Source organism: Strix aluco, chromosome 1 (assembly GCF_031877795.1).
Source record: "Strix aluco isolate bStrAlu1 chromosome 1, bStrAlu1.hap1, whole genome shotgun sequence".
NCBI lineage: Eukaryota > Metazoa > Chordata > Aves > Strigiformes > Strigidae > Strix > Strix aluco.
This window is the reverse complement of record NC_133931.1, coordinates 53,640,990-53,658,371: the sequence shown is the minus strand read 5'-3', so window position 1 is coordinate 53,658,371 and position 17,382 is coordinate 53,640,990. Positions and strand designations below refer to the sequence as shown.

At 37.0% G+C, this 17,382-nt stretch overlaps 1 protein-coding gene across 1 annotated transcript; it reads right to left on the bottom strand.

Moving 5' to 3' along the window:
• Positions 1-350: 350 nt before the first annotated feature.
• NDC80 (NDC80 kinetochore complex component) lies at positions 351-17,350 on the bottom strand. The gene is made up of 17 exons (XM_074821271.1): positions 17,279-17,350; positions 15,935-16,045; positions 15,379-15,465; positions 14,527-14,650; positions 14,228-14,400; positions 11,756-11,858; positions 10,834-10,923; positions 9,497-9,590; positions 8,265-8,371; positions 7,265-7,409; positions 6,776-6,981; positions 5,447-5,599; positions 5,088-5,177; positions 4,173-4,265; positions 2,581-2,711; positions 1,953-2,055; positions 351-1,595 (listed from the first exon to the last, which is right to left on the bottom strand). Exons 2-17 carry the CDS (start codon positions 16,033-16,035, stop codon positions 1,473-1,475), a joined length of 1,923 nt encoding a protein of 640 aa, XP_074677372.1. The 5' UTR covers positions 16,036-16,045; positions 17,279-17,350; the 3' UTR covers positions 351-1,472.
• Positions 17,351-17,382: the final 32 nt, after the last annotated feature.

Sequence of the window (17,382 nt, the reverse complement as noted above, 5' to 3'; positions counted from 1 at the left end):
GTTTTATATGCTCTGCAGAAATAGCCCAGAATTAAAGACAATTCAGTTTTTATTTGAAGTCTGTGTTCAGATAGTCCAACTTAAATTTTGTTGTGTATCCTAGGGATCTGTGTTTTATCCAAATATTGTGTCTAATTATAGAATTAAGGGGAAACTTCATTTTAGCTATCAGCTGCTAAGACCCTTTGAACAGACTGCAAAGTTGGTTTTATCATTGTATATTTGAATCAGTTATATTTATTACTGAACTCTTAAAAACACTGAAATATTTCAATACTTTTATTAGGAAATACCATCATAAACTAAACTATCCAAGACATAAATGCTGATATTTTTTATTTTTATTTTTTTTTAAGACAAAGGTATATACAGAGTAGATAAGATAGTACTTCCACATAGCACTGAACAAAGAAGTACATGTTCAAGAGATGGGGTTACATTTTCTGCAACGTATTTGGACTGGAGCTCCCCATACACTAATTTTACTGCAACTTTCCTGAGGAAGAAAAATCAAATGGAGTCTGTCTTACTCATGTAACAAGAGGAATGCAGACTCATTTTAGACCATTTTGATGTATCCAACATTAGCCAAATCTATAACTGATTAACTATATTGCCAGAATTCCTGTGTTGTCCTACTTAGAGCTATCTCTGGTATACATATTTAAGAAGCAAGTGAGGTTTCATCTGGGACTATGAGCAGTTAGGCAGAACTTTGTCTATCTTTCTTTCTCTAGACTATTTACAAGACTACTGTATAACTACTACTGATCTTTTCCAAGAGGTTTTTGTTAAAAAAAAAAATCTTACTCATGTAAGAGGGGTCTATGGGCAGTTTCATAGATAACTGAACAAGCAGCAGACTGAAGGACATTTACGTTTGGTCTTGCTACTAAAAGGCAGGCTTAAGGATGCACACTGTCATGTATGTGTCCTAAATATATACATACATCACGGAATGCACAAACTATACTCCAGAAGGGAAAACATAACTTCTCTCAGCAATTTTACATGTTTACAAAAAACACTAGTTATTTTTAAGTAGCAGTATTTCAAGTTGTCAGTACCCTCTGCATTTGTGCTCCCACTGCAGTTCCATCTTTAATTCCATTCTGGCTTGTTATTTTAATAAGTTAACTGTAGTCTTGTCTTACTAATGTTTTTAGAAGAGCACAAGTGATTGGATTATAAAGAAAAAATGAAATTAAGTTGTTCCACAGTTGTCTTGTCACAGATGTTTGTAATCATGTATAATACATTGCAAGGAATAAGTGTAAGCAAAAGCTTTTTAAGAAAATGAAAATATATTGTTTAATTCTTTAATGTACTTGTGTCAAAAAAACAAAGTTCATAAACATTTCCTTGCACTTAAAATCAGTTTCACTGCTAAACACAGGAAGTTCCCATCCTTTTAGAAGGCATCATACCAGATCTTCAGAAACGCAAAATTTTCATCTTCACCTTTTTGGTAATTACAGACTTTCAGCCTTCTTTTTATAACTGTCCAGAATTCCGGTCAAGATTGACAATAGATCTTCAGACATGAATTCTTCATAGTCTCTGTCAATTTTCACATTCTGTTCATCAAGATATTTCTAGAAGAGAGTTACAGAAAGTGTATTAGAACTATCACGGTCTCTGTTGTACTGGTTCTACTAAAGCATTTTAAGCAGCCATTGCACAGGTTAAGTGATTTCAGTTAAACATTTCCCTGAAAGCTATCTACCAGAAGCAGATTAAACCTGATGGGATGTTACTGCTGAAATGTAATGATCAATTCTGTTTATTTATACCAAAGGTTTTGTCAACAAATTTAACTAGAATCCACAGACTCAGTGCAGCAGCCCTAAATAACGAATACTTTATTGGAAAGAGTAAGTTCTAGTTTCCATGTGTTTAACTGCAGTTGCAAATGCGGAAGATTTAATTCTGAATATCAAATTTTAGCTTACCTCTATAGATACTACATGAGTAGCAATCACTTCTAAAAGACGATTCAAGTTATCACCAGCTTTCCTGCTCCCTTCTGTTGTTGTTTGCATAACGACTTGATACCTAAAAAGACACTCAAAGTCATGACCATAATTATAAAATTCCTGACATCTAAAACAATCACTTCACCAAGTCTGATATATCGTCATCTTTAGCCATAATTTTTTCAGTTAGTGTTAACTTTAACCAAGTTAGATTTGCATATTAATTTGTATATTAATAGTCAACTCAGTGTCAACCGGTAAGAAACAAAGTACCTTAGAGTCAGAATAGTCTTTCCAGACTTTTGGCTGTAAAAATGTAGTTGTCACTTAAGTTTGGAAACAAACTAATTCTCTTACTACAACCATATATGTGAAAAAAATTACTTGGAAAACAGGAGTTCTAATACAGCAGACAAATATTCTAGCAAAATACCAAGTGTTGAGGAGAAACATCTTTCAATTGTGAATTTGTGAAATTAATATACTGAGATGGATACCTGCTCACCAAAGAATTTTATGTTAGGATTCAAGAAAATGTCTTTATCCTTAAAACACCTAAAACCCAAAAGAAACCACACAAACAACTTGAAGTTATGGGCCTTACTGTCGTTGAAGATCATGCAATTCATTTGTGGCTTCACTGAGACCTTCATTGACACCACTCTCAAGTAATTGTTTATGCTTCTCTAACAATTCCAACTCATTGGCACATTTTTGCTCTTCCTCTTCTGCCTCCTGTGAACATGAGGAAAGAAGAAAAAATAAATACAAATAGATTGCATAACTCAGGAAGTAATCAGGATTTTTCTCCTTTATATTACCTGATCACATCCTGGTACTTGAATTCAGAATTCACACAACTAACTCCAAACTCGGAACTAAAAAACCCAAGGACATGCCCGCAAACAAAGTTTCAGGTATTTTCTGTATCATTTTCCACCCAAAACCAGCCTAACCTTCCCTTTATTTCTCTAACTGTATTTCAAGGTTTGTGTTGCAGCAGTTTTTCTGTCCAAGTTCATTTCAAAAAGTGTTATTTACTTAAATAGCATAGAAATGGAATGTCGTGAACAACTGTTTTCAGGTTAAAAAAAAATCACATTTGAGTAAGAAAATTGCTTTTCCCTTTTGTGTCTGAAACATGAGTACAAATTGTAAGTAATCACTGCTCCAAGGAGAATGACATTGTTGACACTATACTTTGCACAATAGCAGACTAAATTCAACCATCAACTAAACATGCAATTCTGGTAAATTACTGAAATATCATCCTTCAAAAATAATTTTAATACTGAAGTGTTATGGATAGCATTTTAAAAATTACATGAGGAATTACATGACTATGTCTTCTTATAACCATCCAGCTGCAACTGCGTATTTTATGAGCTCACCTTAAGAAAAAAGCATATGCAACAGCATAGATCAAATGCTAAATTTCAGATGTTTTTGAAAGCAATAAGCAGGTATTAGTAATGAAATAACCCTGTTTCGTGATTAAAGCACAGAAGTTTGTATTTGTAAGAGCAGATATGTTAAACACTAGCTTAGTTTAAAAAGCATTTTTTGCCTGGGCACCACAGCCCCACCAAAGCCATACTGTTAGAGAAGTTGGGAGGTACTGAAGCAGCCACTTCATTGTTAACTGTCTGTGCTTTGTTGCTAAACTAGAAGTGAGGAAAAGGACAGGGACTGCTCCCCTACTGGGGAATAAAAACAAACAAAGCAACAATTTTATACCATTCAAACCTTTAATGTGCTTTCAGTCAAATGTTTTCCTTAGTTTTTAATGCAATTAAACATGTTTACTAAAAACTGTGAGTGTATTTATTATATAGAAACGGAATAGACAAGGCAGATTCTGTTAACTAAAATCTCCTTCAAGCACATGCTTTGAGACATTCTGAGGTCTGGAGATGATTGCCACTGCTTTTATTACTGGATATAGTAGTTTATGATTTAGAGGATCTGCCCAAGTATGATGCCAAATTCTCTTACAAGAAAGTGAAAACTGACTCACTTAAGATAGCACTCAAATGTTTCTGAAAAGAATGAGAATCCTGCAAGAAGAATGGAAGGAGGCAAGGGCAGAAGTCCAAACAAACTAAAATGCAAACCAAACACTTATGCATAAACACAAAGATTACGGATAAGGATATCATTAAGGATAAATTGTCATCAACCTGTAGGAAGTTCTACCTTAAGCTTCTGATGGTAAAGATCATCCAGCTTTTCAGCTTCTTCTTTCAGCATTTTCACACTGCTTTTCTTATCCACTACCATTACGTTCAGCTAGAGTGAAAACACGACCAAAAAAGTATAATTCAAAAAGAATTCCAACATATAAATCCATGCTACCACAAACAACACATGGCAGCCCAGAAATATTTAAAGTGGGTCACGCTGGGATGGCATTAACTTTCTTCACAGCAGCCTGTATGGTGTTTTGTTTGGGATAAGTGGCTAAAACTGTTGGTAACACACCAATGTTTTGGCTATTGCTGAATCGCACTTGCACAACATTGAGGCTTTCTCTCCCTCCCACGGCCCCTCACTGAGTAGGGTAGGGGTGAGCAAGAGGTTGGGAAGGCATGTAGCCAGGACAGCTGACAAAAATTGGCCAAAAGGATATTCCATACCATATACTGGTAATATAAAAGCTGAGGTAGGGGAGGAAGAAGGAGGAAATAAAATTCTCCTTCCAATCCATCCTGAACCCAATATTGCTAAAAATCTTTCTGATGACAACTTATCAGTGATGGTAAGCCACACAACAGACTGGGATGGGCAACTTATTAAAAGCAAATCTTTCCAATGTTTATGGTCAAATGTAAGTAAGCTGTATAATCTTCAATGCAGGGAATACACATTATTTCAACCAGAAGGAGACCCTAATTCTCACAAAAAATTTAGGTTCCATCATAATTAAAGCAATCTTCTCACAGCTTCCTCCCTGCCCCTCGGCCCCCAAAAAACCCCAACCCAACGAAAAACCCCAACAAAACCAACCCAAGCAAAAAGCAACCCACTAAACTACACTTCACCCATGAAAAAGGTCAAGTGAGACCAGCAGGTAACATTAGGGTATCGTAGTCCTAATCTTCATTAACATACCTGTTCCAAAGTATCTTCCAAAGTCATTTTCCGTTGAGTAGCTTTCCTAATTTCTTCCTCAGTCTGGTTTATGATCTCCATGAGGGGAGCCTGTAATACACATAACAAGATCATCTGGCTAATGGAATTTGTTAGTTTGAACTAACCCCAGTACATCTTTTCCCTCTCCTGTTTTTATTTAGGCTGCTGTACCCTCCAATACCAAATTGCCTTCCTATAGTATAATGTAGTTATGGCAATGCCTTGCACAATATTTTCAATGAAGTTTCATGGAGAGGTTAAGAACTACCTTTCCAACATTTCTGATGAACATATTTTTGTGAGTGGTAACAGAAACATTCAGTGTTAACTCTACTTACCTTGATCTGAGTTCTGTATTTGACTAAGCAATTTGGTCCTGTTTCAGGATTAAACTGAATCTCAAAGTCGTGGCCTTTGGAATTCTCAGCACTTACTGGAATTAATTTCAGTTTTCGAGCCAGTTTATGATACTCTGCCAGTTGTATTTCAATCTGCTCAGAGGAGAAAAGGGAAAAAATCGTAGAATAAATACAAGTCAAAAGCTTTGCAAAAAATTCATATAGTACTTTAAACAGGTTTCTGAGTTGCTCTGTACAAACATGATTCCATGTCATGCCACAGTATTCAAGAGCTGTATGTATAGGCAGTCGAGCAGTTTGCACTGTTTGGATTAAGTGCTGTTCTATGATTCTTTCAGAGTTTGCTCTGCAAGGTTTCTCAGTGCGTACGGGTGAGACTGAATGGTTTCACCCATGGTTTTCCCTACTCTGCCATATTTTTTTGTGCCTCAACTTTTTGAGGATTAGTTGATAGGAAAGGAAAAACATGTTTGGAAATAATACAAATAACCAAAACAATGATCAGTCATCATGTTGATATGCCTTCTGTCATTGGTTTTGACAGGAGATGCTACAGAGCCACACATCCTAATAACAAACTTTAATTTGAGCATACCTCTATACAAAGCTTATTAAATGCTCTATGTTCCAATTAATGAGTGCCATTTACATGCAAACACCAAACAAAAATATTTTTCCCAGTTTTATGTGCTTCATACTTGCACAGTATGAAGAATTTAAGTTAATACCAGGTGCTTGATAAAGCGTAACCCTGCCAAATGCAAAACATATTTGAACCTTTTTTTTTTTTTTTTTTTAAGTTCTCCATCTAGCAAAGCAGTTTTTAAATCCCACCACTCACAGGACCACATCTTTTAATTCTGTTTGAGGGAACTGAATTTGGCCCTTAAAACCTATTAGAACTTCCCCATAAGGGACAAATTTGTCCCTAAATGCATGTGGAGATATTTATTCAAAGCACTAGTTTTATATTACTTCCTTGCTATGAAATCTCAACATGAAATTGCTTGTTACCAAAGCTCTTGATGCTCTAAGTGAGAGCTGACAGTGGTGCATATTCTATCTATGTCCCTTATGATGCAGAAAAAAAAAAAGTAATACTTTTCTATCATGCTCAAAACAGAAAAGGGCAAAAAAAAGAGAAACATTTTTCAGGGAGAAAACCAGAAGCCATTCTTGTCACTTTAGCCTGTTAATATGTGTCTATGCTGTTGTTAGATTATTTAGGAAAGAAGTTAGCAATAGTCCAAGTCCCAAGCATGATGAAAACTGATAGCCACCTCTCAGTGTAGTAGGGTTTTCACATACCGCCTCTTTATTCCTTGCATATTTTAGCTCTTCATTCCACAGCTGATGTTCTTCTGCTTCCACTTCCTTAGTTAACTTGTTAATGGTTTGCTGCAACTCATTTCTCTCATGATTTATTCTCTCAATGTCCGCAACTGAGTACTTTTGGTTATCAAAGATGTGCTGGAGACGGGCATTCTCCTGCTTCATTGCTTCTACTTCCATTTCTAAGTTCACAAAACATTTGTGAAAAGGATGTAAAATACCAGCCTATATAGTTCAACCTAATCTCTCTGTATTTTTATGAGTAAATAACATCTGTATTTCATTACTCTAGTGTACAAACAGCTATCAGCCAAAAAATCTCTCTATTAGCTATCCATTTTGGAAAGTTTATTTGTAGCATTATCATACACTAAGTATCTCAACTCTGTCCTGAAGCTGAGAATTACAATTATTTTAAACCTATTTCTAGCTTCACTATCCTATTTGTGACCAAGACCTTCTTACCCACTGTCCGAACTTCCTCATTAACACCTTCCATTTTTTGATCAAGGATGGCTATATGAGATTCCAGATTAGCCAAATAAGCCTGGTATTTCTGGACATCTGCTTGAAGAGATGATTTCAGGTTTCGTAGTGATACTCTACGATCCTAGTAAATGGATGGAAAGAACAGCCACTATTATATTGATCTAAAATAATGATCTGGCTTTCCAGACAAGACAATAGAATAATTGGTCAACTTAAATAGTATAAATATAAGACTAAAAAACTTAATAAATTTTCATCTCTGTGACAGCTGAACCAAGTTAAGCACCTTTAAAATAACAAAAAAGGCTGAAAAGATGGTTTGTACCTTAATTCTTGCATTTCTGCTTTTAGTCTTTGATTTGCATTAGGCATTGCATTAAGAAGGTTCCTACTACCGGTAAGTCACAACTTAATTATAATAATACACAAAGGGCAGATAAAACTAAGGGCAAGGAAAGCTGGGAATACAAGCAGCACATTTTGCACAGTATGTAGGAGTCTCAATTTGAAAGTTCCACAGCAACTAAACCATTTTTCAACTCATGATGTATTAAAAGCAGAGTCCATCTTTTCAAACAAAGTATTTTCCCTAAAATATATTGTTACCACTGAATCCCATGCTCTCATCCGCCAAGAAGTTCTCATACCAACTCTTTTGAAACAGATAATGTTGAAGGTCAGAATAAAATGCGGTTCAAGTATTTTATTAATATTTCAGCCAATGCAAGATCTCACCACCTGAAAATATCTGCGCAATATCAAACAAATAGTGACTGAAGACTCCACAGTAAATGCCTTATACTGTAATGGTGTAGTCTGTAATAACCTGGCCTAATTAAAATCTCTTAGAGCACTGAAAATAATTTTCCATTTGCTGTAATGTATCATCAGTATCTTCGTTTAATAGTGACAATAATGGTCAATAGTAGAAAATTCAACTCCACCATATAAACAAGTATAGACACAATTTACTAACCGGCTCACTTTCCTTTTCTTTTTCTAGTCTTGCAATCTCTTCATGAAGTCTTTTGTTGTCAGCTGCTAAACCTTCTATCTGGTATTCATCTATATTAAATAAATCCTCTGGGGAAAAAAAAAAAAAGGAGGGGGGGTGGTTACAAATTTATCTTGCTCAGTGTCATCACCTAATCTGAATATCTGTGCTTTAGCTTCAGCACAGTAAATACCCATTATCTGGACAATTATTTTAAACTAAAAAAAACCCCAACAAGAAAACAACCAAACCCATCAAAAACCCCCTTTCATTACAAAGCAAATAGGCAAAAAACCCAAAACAAGTGAGAAGAAAAGTTTTTCAGTCCTCATGTCATAAAAGAGCTCAAAATCACTCCTGTGAGGCCAGAGTTTCCAAACTCTCAATAGAACCCACACTACAGATTAGTGGTTGTTTAGATAAATTTCATCTGTTCCAGCTTCACAAGGTAGTCTGATTTGTATAGTCCTTTCTCATCCACATACTTCCTTGCCTCGAGACATCTTTTCCCTTATTTCCCTCAGTCTTTGCCAAACAATGGCATGATTACTTTTTCCTGTTAATATCTAGTAAGTCTGGTAGCTTATGTTTCCTCTCCAATTGATGGCTCCAACTTGCAACACAAGTGTCCTTAGTCTGGTTTTTCATAGGAGGGCACAGAAAGTGAGAACTATTTTTCCTCTTTGTTCTCATATTCTGTTTGTATTTCTGTGGGTGAGTCAAATAATAATTTTCCATCTCCCTGAAGAAAAACACAGGTGCATGCTGAATTGTATATGGGAACCTTCACAACAGGGTTTGGAACTCTTGCAGACTGTTTTCAGAGCTTTTAGAAGCTGAACTTCCTTACTCATCAGATGTGCATCCTCTGGTAATATTTTCCTTTTTTAATTGATAACTTTGTCAGACAGAAACAAGAATCATCTGCATAGATGGAATTTACATCTGAAGAACTGTATACTGCTTTTCTGCCGCAAAGGCATTGAAAATAATAGGGTTACACAGGTACAGCTGACAGCAGAGCATGACCAGTCTGTCTGTACTAGTAACAATGCATAAAAAGAAGAGAATTAAGTCAAAGTAACTGAGAGGACTCAAGAATTTCAGGTTCCCTTACCTCAGATTACTTTCACTTGTAAAAGGAGCAAAACTGATGCTAGGAGAAGAAAAACCAGTAACACAATGAAATACTTTATTAAAACACGAAAACTTACTTAATTTTGACTGCACTTCTGCATCCAGTTCTTCAAAAGTATCTCTCCCTTTCATGAAGAGCTCATAGCACTTCACAGAGTAGTCCATGAAAAGCTGAAAACCGTTTAAAAAGTTCTAATGTAAATGATACAAAGGGCTGTAAAATATCTAGATAGTCCAAATCTACTCAACCAATGAAATTAAACAAACACCAAAAATATCTTTCACTGGTTTGACTGCACTTCTGTAAAAATCAAATTTTTTTCCTCCCTTTAAACAAAAGTTCTGTCAACAGATTATATTCAGGCAGAAGGCAGCATCTAGAATTCACATTAAGAAAGCTCTGGAAATACTTGATACATTTTTCTGGGATACCTAACAAGGATAGTAAATACAGTATTTAAGAATTTATTATCTTGAAGCATATGACCCTCTTAGGCTAGTTTATGGAAACTGTAGATCTGTTTAACACACCTCTGCAGTAAATGTGGAGACGTCACAGAAGCGATCTAGAATTAAAGAAAGTTTACCCAAAAAGAATTTACTGGAGACTTTAAATTACAGATCTTTCAGAAGCAATTACACCAGTATTGTAAATTTTGTTTCAACATACATGCATATGCATCAGCATATAAGCACACATTTAGTTTAAAAGCATTTTTACTTGTCAACTCAGGTTTGTAACCTTAGTCCAAAATTCTGATTTAATTTGATTTTTGCTATTTTCTAATTAAATGTTCTGGCACATTATACAACCTCTTCCAAACATCTGCTGTGTGTTAACACTGAGGTAAATCTGAATAGCACTAATAATCTATGATAAATTAGAAATAAAGCAAGCTGCTGATTTTTAAGTGCCCAAATTACATTGCCACCCTATTTTGTGGCTCAGAAATTAAATATTACAACCAATTTTTAGATGGCAAACTGAGTAGATATCAGCAGGAGCCATCACATTTATAATTGTCACTGTGTTTACATTGTGATGCTGTTAACCTTAGAAGACTCATGTGTTAAAGAGAAATATACCTGAGACCCTACTAAGACAGTAAACAACCAGCATGACTCCCATTCACCACAAAGGAGAACAGAAACAGTAGCAGCTTGGAGAATAAGGCATTTCAATTTAATACCCAGTCTTCACCAATAGACTGGCCACAATGCCTGCTCAGGAAACTAGTTGATCAGGTTTTTTATATAATGCTACAATACTTCCTAGAGAACTCTGTGAATATAAAACTAAACAGAATGTATAAATGCAGTTAAAATTGTTGTGTCATATATCTAAATTGTGTTGTTACAGCATATGAAAAAATCCAGCTGAACAATTCTGATAATAATTTATTTTTAATGGTACCTTATTATGTACAATTCCATCATCTGTCTCGCCTCCCCAGCTCTGTCCATCATCAAATGATGGTGCATTTTCCCTCATGGCAGCGTACAACTGAAAGGCACAGGTATACATACAAATAGCAAGTGTAAAGATAGCCATTAGTTTTCATATTAGTTTCACGTTCATGATAAGCAGCAGAGTAACATTGGATCAGGATTTCAGCAAGCAGGGTGTAACGGTGCTGTTTCAGAATGTGACCAATCACACCAGGGTAATGAGCCTGTGCTTAGTTAAGGAAAAGCACGGATGAAGGGGCATTAACTGGACATTCAACACTGCTAAATGCCTTGCTAAGCCAAATGTGTCTTTTCAGCATAAAGGATGGGATTTTCATGTGTGCCCAATTCAGCAGTGGTGAACGTCTGTCACAGATTCCAAATTTTGCTCAGACCTGAGCTGGCAGCAACAGTTACCATTTAAAAAAACCCCACCCAAACACAACCCCCCCACACTCTGTACAACCACCACAGGACACTTGTATCATTGCTATTGAAAATTCCATCCTTAGACTTCAAATTTAAGAGAAGATGGCAGATGTCGCGAGATCTGCACTGAAGATACATGATTATACCAATTATCTTTTCACATTTTTATGTTTTCATATTTTTATGTATGTTGTCATTTCTCCCCCCTTTCTCATACACAAACCACCGCACCAGTGCACACAGTTAAAAAATGTTACCATAATATAACATCAAAAACTCAGTTTAAAAGTTTCTAAATGTAAGGCTAGGGGTTAGCTCCCAGATGGCAGGTAAGAACACCTATCTTTTTCTTTACATATCAAACAAAGATTTTTAGAAAATATTTAAGACACCTGTATTGAAACTAACATTCCAGCCTGAAAAGTGGAAATATTTGGCTTAAAGAAGACAAATGCTACCTTGACACAATCAATTAACCAAACCAAAGCTGTCACGATCTGAGGCCATGTGTGTGGTGCTCCCACTGTGTACATGGAGCTTTTTGACAAAGGAAAGGGGTACCTGCAAGGCAAAAGAAAATACATTTTTAATAGCTGTGGCAAACAGTGATAAAAACAAACCAGCACATTTTTACATGTAGGTCAAGGCTCAGAAGGAGGAACTCAATCGTACTTTATATGTACATCAATGGGAGATAAGCTGAGTTCTTAGAGTCCTATTTTATTCAATTATTACGAGTTTCTCATTTTGTGTTTTGTAGAATCATAGAATTTCTCAAGTTGGAAGGGACCCAATAAGGATCATCAAGTCCAACTCCCTGCTCCTCACAGGACTACCTAGAACTAAACCATATGACTAAGAGTATCATCCCGACACTCCTTGAACTCCAAAAGGCTTGGTGGGGTGATCACTTTCTTGGGGACCCTGTTCCAGTTACCAACCACCCTCTCAGTGAAGAACCTTCTCCTAACGTCCAATCTGAATTTCCCCTGACGCAGCTTCATTCCAGTTCCTCATGTCCTATCACTGGGCACCAGAGAGATCAGCACCTCCCCCTCCGCTGCCCCCCCTGAGGAACTTGTAGACTCTGATAAGGTCACCCCTCATCCTTCTCTTCTCCAAGCTGAACAAAACCAAGTGACCTCAGACACTCCTCATAAGTCTTGCCCTTGGGATCTTTCACCGTCTTGCTTGCCCTCCTCTGGACACACTCTAATAGGTCAATGTCCTTCTTATACTGAGATACCCCAAACTGCACACAGTACCACACACAAGGCTGCACCAGTGCAGTGTAGAGTGGGACAATCACCTCCCTCGCTAGCTATTGCAGAAATGATTGAAGAAATGGACTTTTTTTGCATATCTAAAGAACAATTAAGGCCTCCTACAAAAAAAAAAAAAGGTGTAAACTATTCCTTCATATGGTCCTTAGGACCTTCCTATTCAGCTTACTATGTTGCCTTGGTCTTAGTAGCAGACAGGTCTGCCTTTCTCCTGAAGCTACTATGGGAGGAGAGATGAGCACTGCAGTACTAAGGAAAAAGGAAGTGGGTGTCCTGTGAGCATGAGGTGATTGATGATGAGACAAAGACCTCAAAGGAAAGGCAACAAATGCAAAGGAGGGAGTAATAGTCCAATGGACTTCCAAACTGGGTGTGCAAGCCTGAAGGATTTCTTAACATGAAAACTGATACACAGAAGTCCTGTTCTCAGAGGGCAAGATTCTTGCTTCTTGGGTAAAATGCACTTTGAAAACAGAAAAGCAGTTGACAATCAGCTTAATGTCATGCAATTATAGAAAAGAATTTCAGAACAGCTGCATATCAAAGTATTACTATTACCTATAAATATGGAACACACAAAGGCTATACTGCTAATTACAGACATTGTCTCAAAATCTTCTACAGATAAGGAACACAGAAGTGCAGATTTTATTCCATCTTTAGACTGACAGCTGCCCAAAGTTAATTTAAGAACACAGGACAAGAAGCTACTGATAAAGTGACAGTTCTAAATAAGTGCTCATGAGCCATTCGGCCTGAGAATTTTTTAAAATCAATTATTTATGTTCATTTTCTAACTCTCAAAAGACAACTTAAAAGTGAGTTTTCAAAATAAGTCTTTTTATCCAGGATTACACTCTTGGTGCAGCAGAGCAAAGCTTCTTGAGAGCAACTTCCTTTTCAATATTTCAGCTAGGTCAGCAGTTTCAAATGTTATAGGTTAAAACAAAATTTTATTAAAATGCTGAGAAGCAAACAGAACAGATTTATACCTACATCTAAGGAGACCTAGCACTTTGACACCATCATGGGCTGAAATCTACAGAAGTAAGATTGAATATTCACCATTATCAACAGGCAGAGGATTTTCTTTCTTGGAAAGTGTTGGTGCATTAATGATTTCAAACACTTACTGAACAAGAGTAGAAATAAAACAGCCGGCTACTTAGTGCTTTTTTCACCTCAGTGGTAATTTTTGTTATTTCCACCTCCTACTTCGAAAGCAGAATGAGAGAAGTTACAGGAAAAAATATTTTTAACTAAATGAACGGGATCCAACATTCTGAAATTTTTTTTTAGTTCTTGGCTTTTAACAGAATGAACCAGAATAGTCTGCAAAAAAAAATTTGTGTCTGGCTTTCAAAGTTTAATACAACTAAAGATAATTAATTGGATTTTACATTATAACGCAAGCTTCAAACAGCCTATAGTCCTGCAAGTTCAAATATAAAACGTAGAGTTTGAGAATCAGAGTAAACTTAGAGCTAAACAAAAGTGAAACAAAATAATCACACCATTGTAGCTTCAATCTCATCTGAATAAATACTCCTATCCATTCTTCCCAGCTATCATGCAGCATTCTTAGCTTTTAAATTTCTAGCGAAATCATATCTATTTAGCACAACAGACTAACAATAATGATCTTACCCAAGCTCTTTAAAAACTCTGGGAATTTCCTCTTCAAATTTTGAGTCAGGCAGTTCATAAGTAGGGCAGAGAAATCCATAGATAAAAGTGAAGATTTTTAAAAAGTCCTTAACTGATGGAGACTGCAGTGATTTCATGGAAACATTATGGGCGTAACCATTCTCAGCAAGAAACTGAGAAAAAAAACATAGCATATTAGTCACTAAATAAAATCAAAAGTTGAAGCCATGAAAAATAAATATTTTGATTAGTATCTTTTATGCCTAATAATGTACGTTTAGAATAAGTTAATAAGTTACCTCACAAAGCTGCTTGATACATTGTTGGATGAATGCCTTGTCATGAAGTGGCCTGGGGTCCTTGATCTTTTCTGTACCGAAGACACCGTACTGACTGTTGCGTGATCCTCCAGCCCCACTAGTCCTAAGAACAAAAAATAAACATAGTTCTTGTACAAAAAAGAACTACCTTAATGTTTAAGTCACTACAATTGCTATTTTGATGTTTCTTTTCCATTTGTTATGCAAAGGGATGCCTGAAGGTTTCTCTTTATTTAGGATGACTGGAAAAACATCAACTCGTAAGCCATGATGCACAACAGTGAATCCTGTATCCTAGCTGAATATTTTCTTCAGTTTATTGAAAGTTTTATAGAGCAGAAAAATACCCCAAAGATGAAGAAACAAAATGATGTAGGTGATTGAAAATAAAGGCTAAAATATTTAAGGAATATTTAAAAGGAAAAGATCCCTGCAACAGTGGGGTCCTATGAAAGAAGACATCAGAACACAGCAAGCCATGAACTAAGCTGAAAGATTACAGAATTTTGGAAGGTTTGCATCTTAGAGAGAAGAAGCTAAGGCAGAGTGTATTGGAGGTATTGTTCTTCCTTAAATAGGTCTTCCTTAAGTAGACCTTAAGGTCTGCAGGCATATCATTCCCAAGAGGAAGAACAGCTCTCAAAGCAATTCCTACTCCACAGAATTATTGTTTAATGATCAAAGAGTGGAGGAAGGCAGACCTCAAGGTCTGCTGGCCTCAGATCCATTATTTCCTATAATGAAAAACTGTCAGCAGAGAAAAATTACAAAATTATGTAAGGACTGTTACCGTTTTAATTTACAGTACAAGAGATCTAAAGCTATCAATACCTCTTCCCAAAAAAGCTGACTTTTCTGTCCGAAGTTCCAGGTGTAGGTTTGCTCATGCTCAGCTTCCCAAACATACCTCTGTCCTTCCTGAGGAATAGAGAGAAGGATTCAAGTGACTATTTCTACCATTTCACCTTTTGCTTATGTAAGAAAACTATAAACACATGCACGTAAGCCTAAGCATCTTTAGCATGGCAACATCTTAGAAAAGTCAACTGATATTAATGCATTATTTATCCATTGTCAAAACTACTTCGGCAAGAAGATTTTTAAATATACATTTTATACACACATGCACCCAGCCACCTTCCAAGAAATATATAAGAAAAAGTATTACAATTTGAAGTGTGTCAAGGGTATACAAAATAGATTAAAAAAGTTTTTCGCAGAACTGGAGCACTCGTGCAAATATCTTTGGCTGCAAGGAGCCGCCTTCTTGCTGCTCCCATTTTTTTTTTTTTTCAGTTGCTACTCACACACTCGAACGCACTACAGCAAATCTCTTCAGAGTTAGTTTTATATACCTATTCTTACCATGACGATCAGCAAGACTTACATCTGAGGTGTCTGAAGACCCATCTTGTTGTTGTCTTGTACTCTCAGTGCCATCATAGATTGCCGACCACTGCTTCCGGCAGTACATGAGCTTCGTCTCATTGTGACTAAACTGTAAATCACAATCTGTTAGTATTGGAAAATCCAGGATCTAAGAGTATTTGTTTTTTTAAACACCATAATGACCTTCTAAAGTGTCAGAATAAGCAAGTAGAACTGTACTTTGGACCAACCAGTCTCACAGTTTCCAGAAATACTGGGTTCTCTTAAAAAAAAAAAGTGCATGTCAAACTCCAGAACTACATAGCAGCAGCCACAGCCTTTCAAATTAGCTATTTTAGTGATGAAAGTGGTAGTGCTTGTTCCAAACCTACTATTTTGCCTCTATTTATATCTAGTTGTTTCTAAGGTACAGGTTCCAAAAGCAAAATGGCTTAAGAAGTTTCTCAGTCCAGTCAGCTTAGAGGAAGGCCACACTAACATGACTGCTGTTTCTAGCACTTCAGTCACCTATCTGTTCCTTAGCCACTAATTCTGAGCCTGCTTACTGACTTTGCAAATGATCTCACAGTATCATAGCACAATAACTGGAAAGCCTATTCTGAGATAATATTATGGCTATCTTCAGACTACCCACGCAAAATATAACCCAAACTGGAAGCACTGAACTGTCCCCACAGTGATATTAAATAGTATTTTGAGGTAAATAGAATTAACTTTGTAAAAATGCCAACAGATCCTCTGTAGAGGGCAAAAGTTTTATTTGTGGAGTGGGCTCAAATGACTGAATTATAACTGATCAAAAGATCTTCATAACAAAGATTACTAAAACACATTGTCAATATAAATTGCGTTTCATGATCACACTTCTAGTTCCACTTCTTAAAATCCATGACAGAAGTTTAGCTTAGGCCCAATTCGTAAGGCAGTTTATCCATGACCTCACTGTCTCTGGGGAAGAAGCTGCATTCTTCCGTTACTTTACCAGCGATCCATCGCAGACTGAGCAAATTGTTCTCATAAACATACCGAACGACTAGTTTAACAGCAGAGTTTGCTGGAGTCAACACGCCAGCAGAAAAGCGGTAGGAGGGCGGCAGAACTGGGCCCAGCTACACCCTCTTACACGAACAGCGCGTACTAAAGGCAAGCGGGGAAACCAGCGGCGTTTACACACCAACAGCCCGACCTTCCCCACCGCCGCCGGGCCCACCCCTCTTACAGCCCCGGCCTTCCTCCGGTGCGCGGCCGCCGCCTACCCCCCGCCTCGCAGACGCCAGCCAGCGCCCCTCAGCAGGGAGTGCCCGCGCCGCGGGGAGCCCCGTCCCAGCAGCCCAGGCGTTACCGTTAGCGGCGCCGCCGCCGCCTTCCCCTCGATTTCAAATCCGCCCGCCGAAGACGTCACACAGCGCGCCGCGGAGCTGACGTCACAGCGGAGCGGCGGAGACA

Coding starts and splice junctions, on each gene's coding strand:
- NDC80 (XM_074821271.1), bottom strand. CDS start 16,035: ATGAGACGAAGCTCATGTACTGCCGGAAGCAGTGGTCGGCAATCTATG. Junction 14,401..14,526: donor GTATCAAGCAGCTTTGTGAG/GTAACTTATTAA, acceptor TTTTTTTCTCAG/TTTCTTGCTGAGAATGGTTA. Junction 10,924..11,755: donor GGTTAATTGATTGTGTCAAG/GTAGCATTTGTC, acceptor TGTGCCTTTCAG/TTGTACGCTGCCATGAGGGA.